The sequence below is a fragment of the Pithys albifrons genome, chromosome 4 (assembly GCF_047495875.1).
Source record: "Pithys albifrons albifrons isolate INPA30051 chromosome 4, PitAlb_v1, whole genome shotgun sequence".
In the NCBI taxonomy this organism is placed as follows: domain Eukaryota; kingdom Metazoa; phylum Chordata; class Aves; order Passeriformes; family Thamnophilidae; genus Pithys; species Pithys albifrons.
This window is the reverse complement of record NC_092461.1, coordinates 66,007,784-66,026,651: the sequence shown is the minus strand read 5'-3', so window position 1 is coordinate 66,026,651 and position 18,868 is coordinate 66,007,784. Positions and strand designations below refer to the sequence as shown.

At 41.7% G+C, this 18,868-nt stretch overlaps 2 protein-coding genes across 11 annotated transcripts in view; one reads left to right on the top strand and one right to left on the bottom strand.

Annotated features, from left to right (window-relative positions):
* CLVS1 (clavesin 1) overlaps nucleotides 1-13,432 on the top strand; it is a 103,042-nt gene extending 89,610 nt beyond the window's left edge. Inside the window, exon 6 of the mRNA XM_071554464.1 lies at nucleotides 11,232-13,432. Within this exon, the coding sequence (XP_071410565.1) occupies nucleotides 11,232-11,319 (88 nt within the window). The 3' untranslated portion in view covers nucleotides 11,320-13,432. The remainder of the gene's footprint in view (nucleotides 1-11,231) is intronic.
* ASPH (aspartate beta-hydroxylase) overlaps nucleotides 9,647-18,868 on the bottom strand; it is a 120,129-nt gene continuing 110,907 nt past the window's right edge. For 7 of the 10 annotated variants that reach the window (XM_071554458.1, XM_071554455.1, XM_071554454.1 and 4 more), the window contains one exon: nucleotides 12,487-17,327. In XM_071554458.1, the coding sequence (XP_071410559.1) occupies nucleotides 17,177-17,327 (151 nt within the window). In that variant the 3' untranslated portion in view covers nucleotides 12,487-17,176. Of the gene's footprint in view, nucleotides 11,260-12,238; nucleotides 12,302-12,486; nucleotides 17,328-18,868 lie in introns of those variants that run through there. The other 3 variants (XM_071554459.1, XM_071554463.1, XM_071554460.1) reach the window with 2 other exon arrangements.

The following is an 18,868-nucleotide window of genomic DNA, read 5'->3' as shown; positions in this document are numbered from 1 at the left end:
CATTAGCAGGTCCTAGGAAGGCTGCCGGGCAGATGGTGCAGAATACCCTCAGGATGGAGCACCAAGGGAAGCCAAGGAGTAGATCTGTGTTGCAAAGCTACAGCTGAACTAAGGACAGGAAGGATGGGTAGCTTGGTGCTGGGATGCCCTGGGACAAGGCAGGAAATCGTTGCTCTCTGGGGGCATTGACAGCATGGGTTTCATCTGTTTACAGCACTCAATTCCTAGTGCACGGGTACACAAACAGGTTGGAGGTGGGAATGGCAGAATCGGTGCTGTTTGGGCTGCCTAAAATATTGCATTGTAAATTACGTCATCACCTGGTTATAAATTTGCCAAAAGTTTAGTAGTTTAGATTAGAAACATGACACTTAATAAAACAAATGGTTTTACACTGCTTATGTCTTTTGCTGTCCTGTGAAAAATCCACCTACATCTGGCTGAGTTACAAGCCTTTGAAAAGGCAATTCACACATGCCCTGTAGAAACATATTTAATTTTAGCATTTAATGGCCCCAAGGATTGCCTCATGCTTTAGCTTGGCCTCCCAACATAAATAAACTTGTTCAGCTTAGGCTGACAGTTCAATGCCCACAATGTGCATCTCCTGCCTAGACCGTGGTGTGCAGAGGGCTTTTGCAAACTTTTACTTGTGACCACTATTGTCCTTTGCAGTTAAATGCCTCCCTGACACCTGATTCCATCAGATCTCAAAAGCTAAGCAGGGTCAACCCTGGTTAGCACTTGGATGGGAGACCTACTGTTAATACCGGGGACTAGATTCTAGTCTAGGACTAGATTCTAGGACTACGGGTCTAGTCCTGAGGACTCCACTGTCACCATCCAAGTTCTCTCGGCCATGGCAGATGCACCGTAGGAGCAAAGGGTGGGGCCAGTTCTGCGTACCCTGTGCCTTACCTAAAAAATCCACTGTGCAGGCTCAAAGGACACGCCCATGTGGGGAGAGCCCTTCCCAAACCTTCATTTGTGAAGCCAAGCCATACATGTATACACTTGTCCCTGCACTAGGCCATTCTATAGCAAGACATGGGCCCAGGATTTGGAGGACTGACACCCCATGCTCTCGGAGCTGCAACCTCTCTGCTATTGGCAGGAGAATTGGAGAGATGAGGATTTAGCAGTGAACCCATCTAGGATCCTGGGAACTTGAGTCACTGTGATGGTAGCCACAAGGCAGACTGAAAGATAAGGTAGTTATAATTGACTGGAAGCAGCTGGGCTAGGACGCACACTTGGTGGGCAAGCAAATAGGTGTTGGAGACCAGGAACAATCCTTTGGTTCAGCCTGTTGGGTGCAACCCTGGAGAAGCCAATCCTGCTCTCACTCTCCCCCTCAGCCCCTGTCTCAGCCTGGAAGGTAGCTTAATCCAAACTTCACACAAATGGTGTTTGCACGTTATTTATTTTCAACCAGCCAAGCTGTAGACTTTGGGGTCTAATTTCCAGAAATACCCAGCACGTGCTTGGAACACACAAGCTGCTGTTTAATGCTGAGGACTGCAAAATCAGACCTTCAGCACTGGAAAATGGACATGCCACATTAGAGGAACACTTGTACCTGTGCTTCAGCTCTCCACATGCAAAATAAAAATTAAAAGAAAACCAGCTCTCACAGTCATGCTATGGCAGTAAATGAATTAGCATTTAAGAGGCACACAAGTGCTGCATTGATGAACTCCACAGAAAAGCTTAAGAGGGAATTAACAAAGGCTATCTTCAGAGTGGGCTTGGACTAATATGCAGCAAATGTGTCACAGAGCCACATGCTAAACTGCTACAAGAAAGCAAAATAAACACCCACTTATTAGCACAGCACAGTGTACCTTGAGCACTGAGGGAGGAAAGAGCCCTCTGAGAAAGAACAGTGTGTGTTCCTGGGGTCAGGGTGCATTGTGGGGGTCACAACGCCACCCCCACACCTGGCCAAGTGACTGCTGCTCCCACAACCTACATTTTGGCTTTTCACACCATAGTGGTACTTGACTTTCCAGTCTAAATAGTACATCTGCAGGGTCACTTTCATGCTATGGTGCTGTTCTTGTTAAATACAGGAAACTTCTGATGTATGATGGGGAAGAAGGAAGACTGATCATCTCTACGCTCAGGGGTCCATCTGCCCTGTTATTGCCACACAGTCATGAAGAGACCATGATTCAGTGGCAAATCTGCTTGAGGTTTTGAGAACAAGTCACTGGAATGGGAGCAAAAAAGGCAGACTGAAAGATGAGGCGGGAGTAAAGGACTGGAGTGTCTGAACAGAGGGACTGGAAGCTGTTGGGCTAGAAAAAGTGCTTGGTGGGCAAGGAAATAGGGATGAGCAGGAAAAGCATGAGTGCTGATGACAAGTGTATGTGTGTGTGTGCATGAATATGCATAAAGTTTGAGGAGCAATTTTGTCATTACCTGGCCTGAAATTAATTCTTTAGATATGAAATTCTGAACACTTCAAAGTAGCTCTGCTGAATATGCTGTAAATTGGTGTTTGCTGCTGCACTGTTGTCTTTATTTGGTCCCTTACTAGCCTTACCTTTTGGCAGTTGACATAGTGGATTCCAAGGGATTAAGAATCTCCCAGAAACTCCTGTCTCAAGCAGGTTATCCCATTCCTTCTATGTGAAAAAAATAGCACGTGAAAGACTTAGTCTATAGCAGAGAAAGGAAATGGAGAGGTCAAGCTCCCACCCATGCCTTGCCCCTGGATTTGGGATTGTGACCGAGACTAGATCTTGACAGAGAAGCTCAGAGCACTTAGGAGCAGGAAATACCAGGCAAATCCACACTGATGAAAGAAGACTGAGATGTGTACCCTAATTCCAAGGTTGGTGGCAAGATCACCGCCTGTCTGCATTGCTCAGGGATAGCCTCTGCCAGAGGAATCTGGCTGCATTTGCCCTGCACAGTGCCTGGCTCTTGCTCCCCTCTGGGTCTCAGTGGCCTGATGATATGAGACTGTATGTGCTGTGTCAAATACTTAAGCATTTTTGTATGTTTTCATGATTCAGAGTGCCTGTAGTAACCTGAGAGCTGTGTGATAGCCCACGAGAGAATTGTTTTTACCGCAAGAGCCAAAGGGTGTGCCCTGCACCCCCGGGGTGTGGTGTGGGCTAAGGGACAGGCCATGACTGTGTGTCCAGCCGGCCAGGCCATGGTTGGAGCCAAATGCGGTGCAGTGTCATCCCTATCCCTCTTTGGGGCACACCCGGCAGTGAGCTGTGCCCAGAGTTTGCAGTGGAGAGAAGGTGCTGTGGCCAGCTGTTGGCAAGGGAGAGGCATGGAGAGAGCTGACAGGCATAGGGAGGATGAGGGGTCTTGTGCTGGGCTTTACCCTGCAGCAGTCGCCTCTTCAGCAGTGGAGATGCACTCACAGAGACTTCTCCACATATGCAGTTAGGCACGGACCTGGGCCAGGGCTGCCCCTGACTGATGTGTACCAAGGCACTACTCGGACACTGCTCTCTAGGGTGTGGTTACTGGCGGGGAGAAAGGTGGTCAGTACTGCCACAGTGGCCACAAGTCAGCTTCCATTTGGGAAGTGCAGCAGCTTGTTGCTACTGTCCTGTGGGCTACACCCTGAGCTGGCAGTAAGGTTATGACAGAGATTTCACGCTGCTTTTCCACCTGACTCACCATGACAGTGGATCACTTCACAGCCCAACTGTGCTCCTGGACATTGGTGCTGCTGCATCTCTTTGCCATCCTGCTGTAGGTGAACCAAAGCTGCCCCTCTGGAAAGGTCTCTGCAAGTGCAATGCTCTGCTCTCTTCATGCAGAGCTGTGAGCCAGCACAAGGAGAAGCTGCAGACTTGCATTGGCAAGAGATTTGAGCAGGGCTTATGAGCCTGGGCAGACAGCCACACGCCCTGGCTCCTGCACTGAGGTTGTGCACTGCTGAGCAGGGCTTGCGGCATCTGCCCGCGCCATCTAGGGAGATTTCATTTTCAGGTGCTTTCAATAACAAAAGAACAGCTTTCACCACAATCACTTTGCACCTTTACTTCTGCATTGTTTCTGTGATACTGGGAAAAAAGCCTTGTTTTTCTCACCCGATGAAGCCAAACACTTGACGTGTGTTGCAGAGCACATTGAGGTGCCGCACCCCCATCTGCAGTTTGGCGGGGAGGAGGGCAGAGAAAGAAATGCCCTTCAGACCTTGTTGATACAAACATCCATGGGTGTAAATTAAAAAAAGATGCTTATTATATTCCGTAAAGGGAATGAATGATTGGGAGATGAAAAGCTCTGAGATACTAGGAAATGAGAATGGAAGTTGAGGAAAATGAGCAGATGGGAGGTGAGAGGTAGAAAGTCGTCACACGACATGATCTGCGATGTGTCGCTCCAACAGCTCCTGCACTTGGAGAAAAAAATCATGTCACCCTCTTCTTTCCTCCACAACCCCCCTGAAAGCAAGCCCAGCACAAATACTTCCTCACTCCTGTGGGCTGCAGCACACCAGCATTGCTGTGATGAAAATCATAAAAATGAGGGATCAGAGAATTGGAAGATGTGTGTTAAGGCAAACATGCTATGATATGCTGGCAGTTACTGTTAGCTTAGTGCAGGATTTTGGTACTGTATTTTTTATGGGAAACAAAACTGATACCCAAAAGACATCCATTCCTGTGAGCTGACTGACTGTAGCTATACTCTGACAAAAGTTTTTTGAAACCAGCTCTTCTGCAGCTAGAAGGCCTGCTTCCAGTTTTCTTCCGTGGTTTTTGACTGAATTAGAGATAGTTGCAATAAAGTGACCACACACATAACGCCATCTGTTCTCTTAGCTATTGATGTACATACCTATGCAGTGCTGTCATTTGAAATATATGGCTGGTCTGCTGAAGAAACAGCTGGATACTGTTGATTTTCCAGATTTCCAAATATTCTTGCTGAACAGTAAAACAACCCTGGGGGGTTTGATTGACGCTTTAAATGGACCACACTCAAATGGTACCTAGAGTTCAGAAGTGAGACTGAGAATTCATTTCTCTTTCCATTTTCACTCTGTTCTCCTAAGCAAGGTTACCTAGCCTTGGAATGTAGGGTACTAACGTCTATGGGCATTGACTTGTCTTTTAATTACTTCAGATTTAGCACCCATCCCTCTGTGATCACATGTTTTACAGGTTCTGGATCGTGTTAAAGAAAGCGTCTGCCAGCTTAGGACAGTGGCTCTATCCACAAACAATTGTCTACTTTGTCAAAATTTGAGTCAGCCAAATCCTCCACAACCAAGCATGTTTCAAACTGGTTATTGAGAATTTTTAGCTGAAAAAGGAGGAAAAACAGAAGTCTTTGAATTCAAATATACTAATTTATAATTCCAAAGTTGCAGCACACACAGGAAAAGTGTCATATTTCTGGTGAGTATTGAAGGTAATAAAGTGAAGGTGAATATTGAAGGTGTGAGGCAGTCATGGCTATGATATGCAGGAAACATTGCCTTATAGGTCATGAAATCTGTTCTCATTGGTCTTAACAGATGAGAACTCATCAGAACCAGGACTTGAATATAGATAACCCATGAATCATATGTTTAGACCATATGTTTAGAACAGGTCAGATGAATAGCACCTTGAGAATGTTTATTTCTCTCTGCCATTTATAGCACAGTGACCATAGATGTCTGTTGGTGAGACAAATCAAAACACAAGTGACTAAAATGTCTTGATAGGAGGAAAAGGCCAATGTAATTTCTGTTTCCTCTTTAGATGATTAGTTCATGTCTGGCCCAGGTCAAAATTACTTGGACATGTCTTGAACACTACAACTAGTTGCATTCATCCTGCTAAGTACAATTAAATTATATGGGTTTAGGCACTATAATGGTCTCTTGGCCTCCATCTCTTGCTCCAGAAGGACATGACTCCTCTGCAGGTCTTTTATAAAATCCAGACTCATAACCTTCAGTTGTCCTGGATACCCTAAGGTGCCTTCAATAGCCATAGGTATCTATGTTTAGCAGCTAAATGTCATCCACACAGTGAAAATTGACACCACAAAGGCATAATGAGCTTAGAAAGAAAATAATTGCCCTGTCAAGATAAAGGAAGATGAATTGGGATGGTTCAGAGAAGCTAGTCTTTCTATGGGCACAGAATCACAAAAAGGTTGAAAAGAGACCTCTGGAGATCTACCCAACCCCCTGCTCAGTGCAGGGTCAGCTGGAGCAAGTTGCCCAGGACTGTGTCCATCTGGATTTTGAATATCGCTAAGCATAAAGACTCCACAAGCTCTCTGAGCAATTTGTTTCAGTGTTTGTCCATTTCCCAAGTAAAAAAATGGAAGTTCCTATATTTCCATTTGTGTCTGCTGCCTCTTCTGTTGCTGAGTATCACTGAGATGATTCTGCCTTTTGTGTTCTGCTACTCCATCAGGTATTTGAACACACTGATATAGAAAGGCAGCAAAATAAAAATGCTTTTGTATAGTGCCATGAACAACTTCTGTTTGTCATAGGATATCACCAGAAAAGTATCCACTGCAATGACAGGGCCAAAGCTAAAACTCTACATGCCAAACAAGAAGTTCTGTACTGCTTATTCACCATTTTAAATCAAAATTACTTAAATTGTTGTGCAAGAGGCTGCTTTGAATGCAAAGAGGGTTGCAAATTACAAGGACTAGTCAGGGCAAAAGTACTTTTCTGTCTGACTGTAATTTATTTTTCAATGAGAGGTTAAGGTGCAGTTAGATACCCAAACATCTTTTCAAGAACCATGATCAGATTCTACTGAAAATTTTGAAATGTGGTTGTGAAGTCCTTTGAAGAAAATGTTAATGCAGATATAACAGGTAGTAGTACTTCTAAAATAAATTAAAAAAACAAACCTAGTCTTGGTCCTAGGTTCAGTACTAGAGTTGGCATACAAAACCTTCAAAACAATGTGTAAGCTTGCACATACCTAGAATGTGACTGCTTTCTTTGAACTGAGTATGTCTGATGGATCCACAAAACCAAGATGAAACCAACATATAGGGTAGTTCTTCCAAATAGCATTTGCTTTATATTAATCTCTACAGCCACAAAATACAGGGGACCTCAGTGCCCTGAGCTGGAGGACCATGACTGTGAGAATGACCAACTCCCAGCTGACACTGAAATTGTGCAAGATCTGCTGCTTCAGCTGGATCCCTACAAGTCTGTGGGGCCTGATGGGATTCATCCTAGAATCCTCAGAGTTAGCTGTTGTCATCACAAAACCTCTCTTGATTTTTGAGTGACCCTGGAAATCAGGAGAGATCCCAGTTGACTGGAAGCTGGCGAGTATTGTCCTGCTTTTCAAGAAGGGCAGGGACGACCCCGGAAACTACAGTCCTGTCAGTCTCACTGACAGTAAAATCATGGAAAAGATTATACTGGGAGGGATTGAAAAACAACTGGAGGACAATTCAGGCATCAGTCACAGCCAGTAGGGCTTCATGAGGGAAAGTCATCATAAACCTTCATCCTACCAGGAACTTTTAACCCATCAGGCTTGTTGAGCCTGATTTCCTTCTACAACTGGGTAACCCACCTAGCTGACCTAGGAAAGCCAGGAGATGTAATTTTTTGAACTTAGCAAAGCTTTTGATACTGTCTCACACAGTGTCTTTCTGGATAAAATGTCCAGCACACAGCTGGATAACCATGTTATGTGATGGGCGAGCAACTGGTTCACAGATTGGGTACAAAGAGTTATAGTGCGTGGGGTAACATCAGGCTAGTGACGTGCCACTAGTGGGGTTCTGGAGGGCTTCGTCCTCAGCCCAGTTCTCTTCAACATCCTCATTAACAACTTGGATGCAGGACTTGAAGGAATTTGAAGTAAATTTGCCGATGACACTAAATTATGAGGAACTGTCAATTCCCTCGAAGGCAAGGAGGCCCTGCAGAGACATCTTGACAAATTAGAGATGGGCAATCGCCAACTGTATGAAGTTTAACAAGAGAAAGTGACAGATTCTTCACCTGGGACAGGGCAGCCTTGGTTGTGTGTATGGACCAGAGAACAAGAGGCTGGAGAGCAGTGCTGCAGAAAGGGGCCTGGGCACCCTGGCTGATGGCAAGTTGAATATGAGTCAGCAGTGCCCTGGCAGCCAGGAGGGCCATCTGTGTCCTGGGAGGCATCAGGCAAAGCATCGCCAGCTGATCAAGGGTGGGGATTGCCCCGTGCTGCTCTGCACTGGTGCAGCCTCACTTTTCACATTGTATGCGGTTTTGGGCACCACAATATAAGAAAGATATTAAGCTGTTACAGAGTGTCAAAAAAAGGACAATGAAGATAGTAAAGGACTTCGAGGGGAAGCCGTATATGGAGTGGCTAAGGTCACTTGGTCTGTTCAGGCTTGGAGGAGACTGAGGAGAGACCTCATTGTAGTCTACAACTTCCTTGTGAGGAAGTGAAGGGGCTGGCACTGGTCTGTTCACTTTGGTGATCAGTGACAGGACTCAAGGAAATGGCATGAAGTTGAGTCAGGGGAGGTTTAGGTTGGATATCAGGAAAAGGTTTTTCACCAAGAGTGTAGTTGGGCACTGGGACAGGCTCCCCCAGCTAGTCACAGCATCAAGCATGACTGAATTCAAGAAGCATTTGGACAATGCTTTCAGGCACATGATGTGATTCTTGGGGTGTCCTGCACAGGGTCAGGACTTGGATTTGATGATTCTGATGGGTCCATCCCAACTCAGCATATTCTATCCCTCTACAGTTACCGTCAGTTAAAAATGCTTTCTGCAGCAGTGGCCTATGGCAAATCATCTTTTCTCTGTCATTACATATAGAACACGTATTCCAGGATGTTCTAGGCCAGTAGAAAATAGATCTTATGCTAAGTTATTACATTATATTGTGAACTGCGTTGATGTATATTGCCAAAATGCTTTTCCAAGCATCTACATTTTTACTATTTACTATAAATGAAGAATATGAAAAGAGTATTATAGAATTCCATTAAGAACTGACTTATTATATGCTTTCCTACATAAAAATTAAGTTAAAAATAAAACCGGAAGCATTTTCAGCTAATGAAAAACTGATGTATTTGGAAAATGGAAATCCAAACAAAAGTCCTTTTTTTGTGGTGTCTTAGAAAATAGCAATGATTGTTTCAACCATGACTATGCTCTTCAGATAGATGTCAGAATTGCTTATTTTAGGATAGGAGGCTAAGCAGCTTTTAGCAGAAATGGAAAAGAAACTGTTGCTGCAAACCTTAGCAGATACTGGAATCTCAATTGGATCCCTCTTCACATTATTCAGGAGGGCATTTTGAATTTGGAGATCGGGGGGTTACAATGCATTTACTTGATGCTCTGACTATTTTGTGTGAAAACGAATAGCCTGGGACCTGCACACAGCTTGGGAGTATGTTGTTCTCAAGGTGGTGTGCATCCAAGTACCAGTATGGGGGAGAAAGAACTTTTGTGTGTGTAATGACATGAGAGCAGAGATGATCAGCTGTGATCACAAAAGGCAAAATGGTGAGATTTTTCACAGTTGACTTAGAGCAGAAACTTTCTGCTGTGTGCTGGCAAATGCTTCAAAGGTAATGCAACTTTTTATATCCATTGAAGGGCAGTGGATCAAACAGAAACAATACATTGGTGACAAGTATTAATCAGCTACTATTTAATAATAATTTAATCTGGTAGTCCAGAAAAGAAAGGAAAAACCTGCTAATGTTGCAATCTGAATCCATTCCCTATGAGTTTCCTGTGGCTATATGATCAGTTTTTACTGCCACATACCAGAAATATGTACATTGCCATTTTGCATAATCTCCCAAATCAGTTGCTTTTTTATATTAAAATGCAATCATAAACATTATGCATGTCACATATCTATAAAATATACACAGACAGACATTTGGGCAAACAAATTTACTTTGAAAATTTTGGCATAAAATCCTCTCATTGAGCATCCAGTTTTTGTTATCTTTCTTTGGAGATTTTTTTTAATGAAATTTTTTATTATGCTTTAATGAAAGTGCCAATCAAAAGAATAATTATGTTATTCACAGTCATGGTATTCAGTCCTGATCAAGTGCTGCAGTACCAAAGGATGCAATTTATTAAGGATTGTTATCAAAAGAGAGGTGACATCTAATCTCATGAAGTAGCTAAAGCTTAAATGAACAACTGGGAACCACAAACACATCATGCAGGGAATGAGAGCTACCCCTAATTATAAAAAGCTATCCATGAGAAAACTGACTCTTTAAAATTATACTATGTACTATGTGAATACCTGGGCTGGATGACTTTACCCCCACTTTTGAAAAAGATTGCTTCTTAAAAGTTCCAGAATCACACAGTGAATTTGCTTTAAAGTTCATTATCCTCTCCATACTGGGAAGCACCTCCTAACCCAAAACAGAGAAAATGGAGAATAACAAATCTCTGTAACAATGAACTCATCAGATCATATTTCCATAGGCATAAGCAAATATTGGAGCACACAGATCTCAGAAAATGGAATAGTTGTGAATTTTTTCCACCATTTTAAGACCATTGAGCTTTTTACTGTAAGAAATCATCATGTTCTACTTTCTCTTGTGTTTTCTCACTTTTCTATGTGTTGGGATATTTTTGTCCACTAACAACAAAGGTTAAATTATGCTTCCTGCCTTGAAGACAGAAATTAATTTAAAATGGACTAGCCCTGAATAAAGTTCTCCTTCAGGGGTGTAGACAGAGATAAAACTGCAGGACTGGGCACATCAGAAGCTCCCTCATTGTCATATTAGCTCTGGCTTCTCTATTGGTCTTGGGCAATTCATGGAAGCCCCTACATCATGTGATTATCTATTTGTATTTCTTGAGATTTACAACAAGCATGAGCTGTGACTCATACCTGCAAGCACTTTGTGCAATGACTCTGCTTTCCAGTAAGCAGTCACACAAACAGTTTTGCCTAGGAAGGCATTAAGCACCAACAGACCTAACAGTATCACAGGGTCAGGTCTTTAAGTTGTTGAGCAGGTTCAGCATTATGGATAGTAGGTAAGCACTAAATATTTTGAAAGCATTTGAGATCTTTAGTGAGCCACATCCCTGTTTGTATTTAAAGGAATGTTTCTCAAACTCCTTATGCTTTCCACAGAAAAGAATTAAAAAGCCATAAAGATGAAAATGGACTAAAGCAAAGATCATAAAACGAAGCACGGCTACTCCAGGAGGGTGAGTGCTTCTGCAGCAGTCCTTGCTAGCATGCATGTCTTCTTGCTTTCAGGTCCCAGTCTGTGGTGGAAGCTGGCACACTGAAACATGAAGACCAGGGGGAAAGTGAGAACACCCAACCATTGCTGGCTCTGGACTGAGGTCCGACATGCCCAACAGATGCAGATCCATGAACAGACTTCCATCATACCAGAAACCCACAGAGTACACCACACACAGATACACGCACGCACACATGTTTCGCTTGATGACAAATCCTTCATGTTTCCTGACCAAGTAACAACTGCCACCAGCCATCTGTCTGTGCGGTCAACGCTGAACAAAAACTGAGACATTTCTATTGACACAGGAGTCTGTCCATATACAAAGAAATTTTGGGGTTATTTTTGACTTATGATGTCAAAATCTTGGAAACGATGGGACCGCATTCTCATTTAAAGAAACCAGGGTACGTCAGTAGTGTTCCTGAAGACTTCATCAGGGATGCTCATTTTATAGAAGCGTAGGTTAAGGCGTTTTAAAGAAAAGCATCTCAGATTTAAACTTTGCACTGTAATCAGCAAGTGTAATCTGAGTCAGAGGGCAGAATCATCAGCATCTACAAAGTACTTGAGGTTTACAGTAGGATTTGGAATTTAAAAAAGAAAAAGAAAAAACTCCCCCCCAAAAGAAACCCCCAGTGCCAGCATAATGCCATTCAACTGACACTTTGTGACCGCCTCATCCATGCTGCTTATATAATTGGCAGGTCACACTTCAGTATCTAGCAAAAATTGTTCTTAACTTTTGAAGCCCTTATAAAATTGTCTGCTAAAGTGGAATGAGCTGTGTGGGCAGCAGATGCACACAATTTGAGATACAATTATTTAATTTTAACAATTTGTTTTCCACTGGCAACTCAGGAGCCTATTAGATACATGTGTGTGCACGTGTGTGCACATGTGAAGGGGGGGGTGCCAGGGAGATCCATTGGACATGTTCACCAGTGATTAATGGTTCAATCCAGATTGTTTCATTCAGGTCACAACAGCAAATGAAAGATCTGTAGAGCCATCTTACCCCCTTCCCTCCTGCAGTCAGGTAAAGTTGCAGCCAGAAGTGTATGCTGATTGCAGATGCAGGCTATGGGTAAAATGGAAAAGGAAAATTTAGAATTAATTATTCAGTACAAACTTCTGCTAGAAGGAAATGCTGAAGAACAGAAGAACTGAAATGCCAAAGATCAGTTTGTTATTTCTCTGTTTGCTCCAGCTGCAAAGAGTACCATCCCTTCACTGAATGGAAAATGGATTAAAAAAATAAAAGAAAAATGGTTATCAAATTGCATGTGCAGTGACTTTATTTCCCAAAACAGTTACAACCACTGTACACACTTTAGTCTTCAATTATATTGCCTTATGTTTACAATTTGCTTGTACAAGTGGTTAGCAACAATATATCAAAGGACGCAGTGTAAACCATACATACAAAATGAGATGATAATAGGCATAAGGGGTTTTAATGTGCCCCTGGAACATTCACTGAATTCTTAAGTGTTACACTGAAGTGATGATACAGTTCAAGTGGACATGGTCAGCCCTAACAGATGGACTAACAGAATACTACCTTTATCTACAACATACTATGCCTGCACAGGACATAAAAGACATCCTGTCAGATCTATCAACACACCTGGGATTTACCCACTAGTATTTGTACAGAATAACCTCATTCAGACTAACTAACCTGCTATTGCAGCAACATGTGATTGATACAGAACCTGGCCTCCATGATAGAGAGTGAGACTTTAAGGCAGTGGATGGTCCCAGTAAGGCAACACAGGAGTCAGAAGAAGAAGGAAAAGCTTGCGGGTTCCAGGAACATTAAACATATAAGATGACTAAGCCCATTTATCTTTGGAATTTCTTCCATGTCCCCTCCCCTGACAGTACCATGCATCACAGGATGTCAAGTCCTGGAAGGACATAGCTCCCTTCCCTTCCCTGGGCTCATAGAGACTCAAAGGCATTTGGATTTGTCAAAGACAATTTACTTAAAGCAGAAAGCAAAACCCCAAACAGACAAAAAATTACAGACATTGCCTAGTGTACCACAGCATTAAGAAAGAAATACTTTGGTTTGTGATTTTTCTCTGTTAAAACAGAGAAAATCAGGTAATCTTTGTTACCCCCACTGCCACTGAATCTTTGTGATGACCTGTTACAATCACTGCTCATTGAAGTGGGTCTTGTTCTGCCCCAGAAGTGCAAATATCACTGAAGTCCTTGAGGATCAAACCTTGCAAAGGATTAAAATTATTTCTTTTGTTTAACTATGATGTGAATAAATACATATGATGCATTGTATATATCTGTATGAAGCCTGTATTTAAGTGTAGGATCTTATAGAGACTGTGCAAGGAAGGTAATGACTGGCAGGGTGGAACCCACTTCCTAACATCATGATGAGTACATACTGCCTTACAGACTATATTGCCCTTGTCTGCCATTTCCTTCTGCAAATAAATCTAATGAAAAAAAATAAATTGCAATGGATCTCCATTTAAAAAACATTTTCATTCGTTTCTTCACTTGGCATTTCCAATGCTGAAAAGCCTTTTCAAGACAAAATACCAGTTGGCAACTAGGAATATCTAAAATAATATGCCGATTATTCACTGCTATATATAGCCTCCCCATGTATATAGTTAATCCAGTAACTGCACCTAATAAAGCAATACGCTCTCAGCTTCCTCCCTTGTAGGCATAGAGTAGATTCACTTCAGTGTTGCATGAGCTATTCATAGTACACCTTGTCTTATTCTACACATTTAAGATCTTTAAATGGCCAATGTATCACTACAATCTAATAAACAATGCTACTTTGGCACACACACAGCTTGAGTAGATTACTTTTATCTATTTGCCAATTTTATCTATTTGTCAATTGCAATTGGAAAAGATAAAGTATGAGCCTTCAAAGGCACAATGAAACAATCTGAAAGACAGCCTGGATTTTCATAAATAAAGCTCCTAACCACTCCTTTAGCATTTAATCCGAGCCATAGAAACTAAAATGCAACATCAATAAATATATTCCTAAACCACCAATTTCTGTTTCAAAAGTTGTTGTTTCTTTTTTTTAAAAACTGTCTTTATTTTAGAGAATTACAAAATAATTATGATTGATACTGCTTGATCACTTCACAAAGATATCAAATACAGACTCTGATTTAGTAACTACCTGGAGATTTAAACATTTTTACTCTTTTACCCCTCACAATAATGAGTACCTTATCTCTAGTTTTGCACAATTCTCCTAATGATCTCCAAAAGTCTTTTTAAATTTTCTAAAGTGTGAAGTTTACTAATCTTTTCAGTGTTCATTATTATTAACTGAGAACTGTTACTTTCTTATACGCTGTGTATAGTCAGGATTATTTTGATATGGACAACATGTTAAAACCTAATTATCTTAGCTGACGAAAACTGGCTCTTGATTAGAGAGGGTTTATCAGTTTATTATTCAAAAAAGGAAATTAAAGTGCACACTTCCAGAAACTGGTTACACTAATTTATGGTATAATCACCATGTGTTATATATGGCATTGCAAGATTTAATTACCTAGTAAAATACAAAATCTGAAAAGCATTCAGTTTATGGGAATGCAAAGATCTTATCTGTATTTTGCTTTAGCACATGCAGCATTCAGGTCATAGTACTTAGGTATCATGATGTAGTCTCCACATCAATAAACCACTGATTATTACACAAATAAAATGCCTGTTCAGTGTCCTTTGGGCAACAAAGCCAAAGCTGTGGAGACTAAGTAATCTCAGTGTCTCCCTGCTTAGTGTTTGTCTCTCACAATCCTCAGTAATGATGCCACTGCTCTGGACGAGCACTGAGCATCCCAACACACCTGTCCACACCCAGCTGATGTTGCAGGTGAGTAGGTCACAGCCTGACAAACATCAACAGTGCAACCTCTGGTCTCTCTCTTCTGTTAGTGTTCTTAGAAGTGAACAGTGGAGGGTCCCACACCCTCCATCTCCCACTAAACAGTACAGACCCAAAAGACCTGCCAACTGCTTAAACATTCAATCAGTTTTCTTCCTTGAAAATAGGCCTTTTTATGATACAGTAAATTCTGCACGGCAAATACAGAGCATCCTGTAAACAGTACTGGGATCAGACTACTTCAGCCTTATGCCATACATTTCAAAATACAGAAAACATGATTAGGTCAATTAGGCGATCATTCTAGAACTCCGTAGGGTGCTGGCAGTGGAAGTTAATACAAGTTAATAGCCTGAAGCTCTTTGTCTCTGTAATGGTTTGACCCATGGCTTCGTCAGTAACCACTGTATCTAAGGAAGTTACAAGTATTCCACACGTGTCTTCCACGTAACTGGGGGAGGGGTTTAGGATCTTCCCTTCCTTGGCTGGGGAGCTCATGGGTGGTGGTTGGAGCCTGATCCCTCCGGTTGTTGGTGGTTCTCCTGCCCTGGGTGAGATTGTTTCATATTTGTTCCCCTTCCTTGAGGGTTTTAGTTGTGTTTTGTCTGATTCATTTGTTTCTTTTGGTTTGGTTTTGTGTTCTTCTCAATTTTCCAGGAACTCAGTCCCCTATTCCCCTTTTCCCTTTCCCTTTCCCGTGGGGGTGGGATCCTACGTACTGTGTATACAGTGTGATTGTAAATGTTAGAAAATATAATTCATTCTTTTTATTCAGTTCAGTTTCTTTAGAGTGCGTTTCTTTTCAGTTTTTTTCCTTTCCTTTGCTGGGAAGGTTCTGGGAGGGGGAAGGGGGGCCAATCCAGGGTTGGCAACAGCTAGGCCAAACCTGCGACAGTCTACTCTGCATTCTGGCAGGAAACCAAGTTAGACCTTGTCCTTCTGCCCAAAGCACAAGAAATTCTTCATATATTTTTTTTTCTGCTGAATGACCACCCAAGGGCAGCCAAGAAGGAGCCCCTAGAAAGAGGCGCCCCAGATCCTTGATGAATAGAAAAAGGGTATCACAACACAAGATTTTGTAACGACAGGAAAAACAGCAGCTCACCATATACTCCTAAGAACTGTCAAGCACTTTACAATCTGAGCCTACAAATGTCACATTGTTCAACATTGTCCAAAATCACATTATCAAACTGAAGGTTGCCTGCTAGTTAAGAGAACTATTTTGTTTTAGAAGCACAAAGCTTCACTAGGCAGCTGATTATGCAAGTTTCTGTTTCCATTTCCAGGAAGGCAAAAGAAGGCCACACTTAGCAAAAATGAAATCTGTTCATATATAGTGTTTTCCTTCTGCTGATAGCTAAAGACACACTTGTATATATAATGGGGTTTTCTTTTTAAAAATAGTGGTTAATTAAAGAAGATTTGTTCATAATTAAGCTAGAAAAATACAAATACTCAGGTAGAAAAAGTACAAAACACACATAACCCATTCACATTATCTACAGTGATAACATAGGGACATGTTCTATACCTAAAGCAGCTAACATTACAGATGTATACTGATTTTCAATGTCAGTTGTGTGCATATGTTTGCAAATACCTTACATGTTGCTTCCCAGATAAAAGCCTGGGAAATATTTCCTAGATGTAGAATCATAAATCTTGTGCTTGAACATGGTCGAGCATGTGACCAACTGACTGGTTTTGTACACATAATACAGCCATAGCAAAACCATCAGCACATTCCTCAGTTTGAAAACTGTCAGCTTTTTGGCTGACAAGATTTGTATTTTCAAACTCGCAGCCAAAAAAACAATACATATCAGTGCTGTATCAGTATGAAACAAAACATGGCTTCTTTTTTTTTTAGTTTTTACCTTTTTTCTTTCTTTCTTTTTTTTTTTTTAAATCAAGTTCTCTCTGACTGCAGAATGTCATCCTTATCTTTTCTTACGCTTAAAATACTTGTATACTTCGTATGCTGGATAAATTAATCCCATTTGCACACTCCAAAGGGGTTAAAGCTGATCTGCTTCACTTATCAGAAGGAATCCTTTAAATAGCAGGAAGGGTGCGTCTCTGTTGTGCTGTTAACTCTGGGTGCCACACATCCACAATGAATATCAGGCGATAACTTTCAGCATCCTGCCATACTTCATGTTCAAAAGAGTCATCAAAAATAAGAACTTTCCCTTCTTCCCAGGCTCTACAACACAAAAAAGAACATAATTTAGTGTATTATTTGAAAGACCATGGAGCAGGCAAGTTATATATCAGCTCTGAAGATGCTCTTTGACATGCGAGAAAGATTTAAACAGTACAGATTGCAGTCAAGATTTCAATACCTAATATAAAGAGACTGGAGTACCAGAGTTTTAATTGAAATAAACTACAGAAGATTAGTCTAATGGATCTCCATATTGATGGATCCTTTCCCCTCACTCTGCATAATTATGCCCAGAAACATATCTGTGCAATATGTTATTTATATACTTTTAATGAGTTGAGTCCATTAAGCAGTGAGTGAGTATGATACTGGTGTAATAATCCACTTCTTTTCTAATCAGATACATTAGTGATGTACATAAGGGATGGAAACTGAGGGAAGAACCAGTAACATGGTCATATGGTTTGAAAAGAAATTACATTAAATCAATTTACTTTTTCTAAAAATCAGAGCAACAAAATTATGCTTAAAATCTCTGTGATGTTAACAATACTGTGCCTTAAGTCCATTTAAAGCACTAAGCCTAAAGATTTCTCTTGAGAAGTAGGTTGCAATGACATAGTGTACATTGGGTTGGCTGTACTATTAAAGCTGAACTGGAAGGATGAGTTCCCATAACTTAAAACCCCTCTGCTCGCCAGGTACTGGTTAGGCAGAACAGATCACTAAACAGATGTAAATATCCTGGGTGAGCATTCATTACAGCAGGGAGGAGCCAAATTTTAACAGTAGTACTTCTACAAGATCAGTACCTTTGTGTTGTAGTTTTGATGTAAATTCTGTCCCTGCCACTAACTCCCCATGCCATTAGTTAACAAAAGAAGTAGTTAACTACTACCAGCTCCTTCTTGATCGTTTTGGGTGGGACATCACACAGCTCTGGGGGAAGGTTGGAGCTCTGTGTGTTGTCTGTCGGAGGAGAGAAAACTGTTCGGCTGCTCCTTGCTGCTCCTGTGCAGTAAGATAGTTTTCCTCTTGCCACGGCTGTTTCTCCTGGTTTTCGGCATTTGGGGGCCCTGGTCGCCACTCCGGCCTCACCGTCGCCGGCAGTGTCACGGCCACCCACCCCACCGCTGCAATGACCTGAGAAAAGAGTCACAGCTGCCTTTCAGGACACGCTGCGGCTCTCCACTACCAGTTTTCCTTCTTCATTTGGCACAAAGGATAAAGAGAGAATTCCTCTGAGTGCTCACCGCTCGTCTCTGTCTCACTGGGAAAAGACAGAACTGACCCTGCAGCTAGCCAAGGTGTGACACTGACTCTGTCCATAAATATAACTGTTCCAGGAGGAACCTACTCTTTTGGGGGTTGTTCTCTTTTGTTTTTACTCGTGGTGTTGGGGGAGTAGTTTCCTCTGGTCTGTTTACACTTATATCTATATCTACATATATATATATATATATATAAGTTAAGAACAGTTATCTTTCTTATAACCATTGTCTAATTAAAGTTTCTTTTTCTTAAATTTAATAAAGCGTGATGTGATTATTGTGGAGGAATCATCTCTGCTTTTTTGGTAA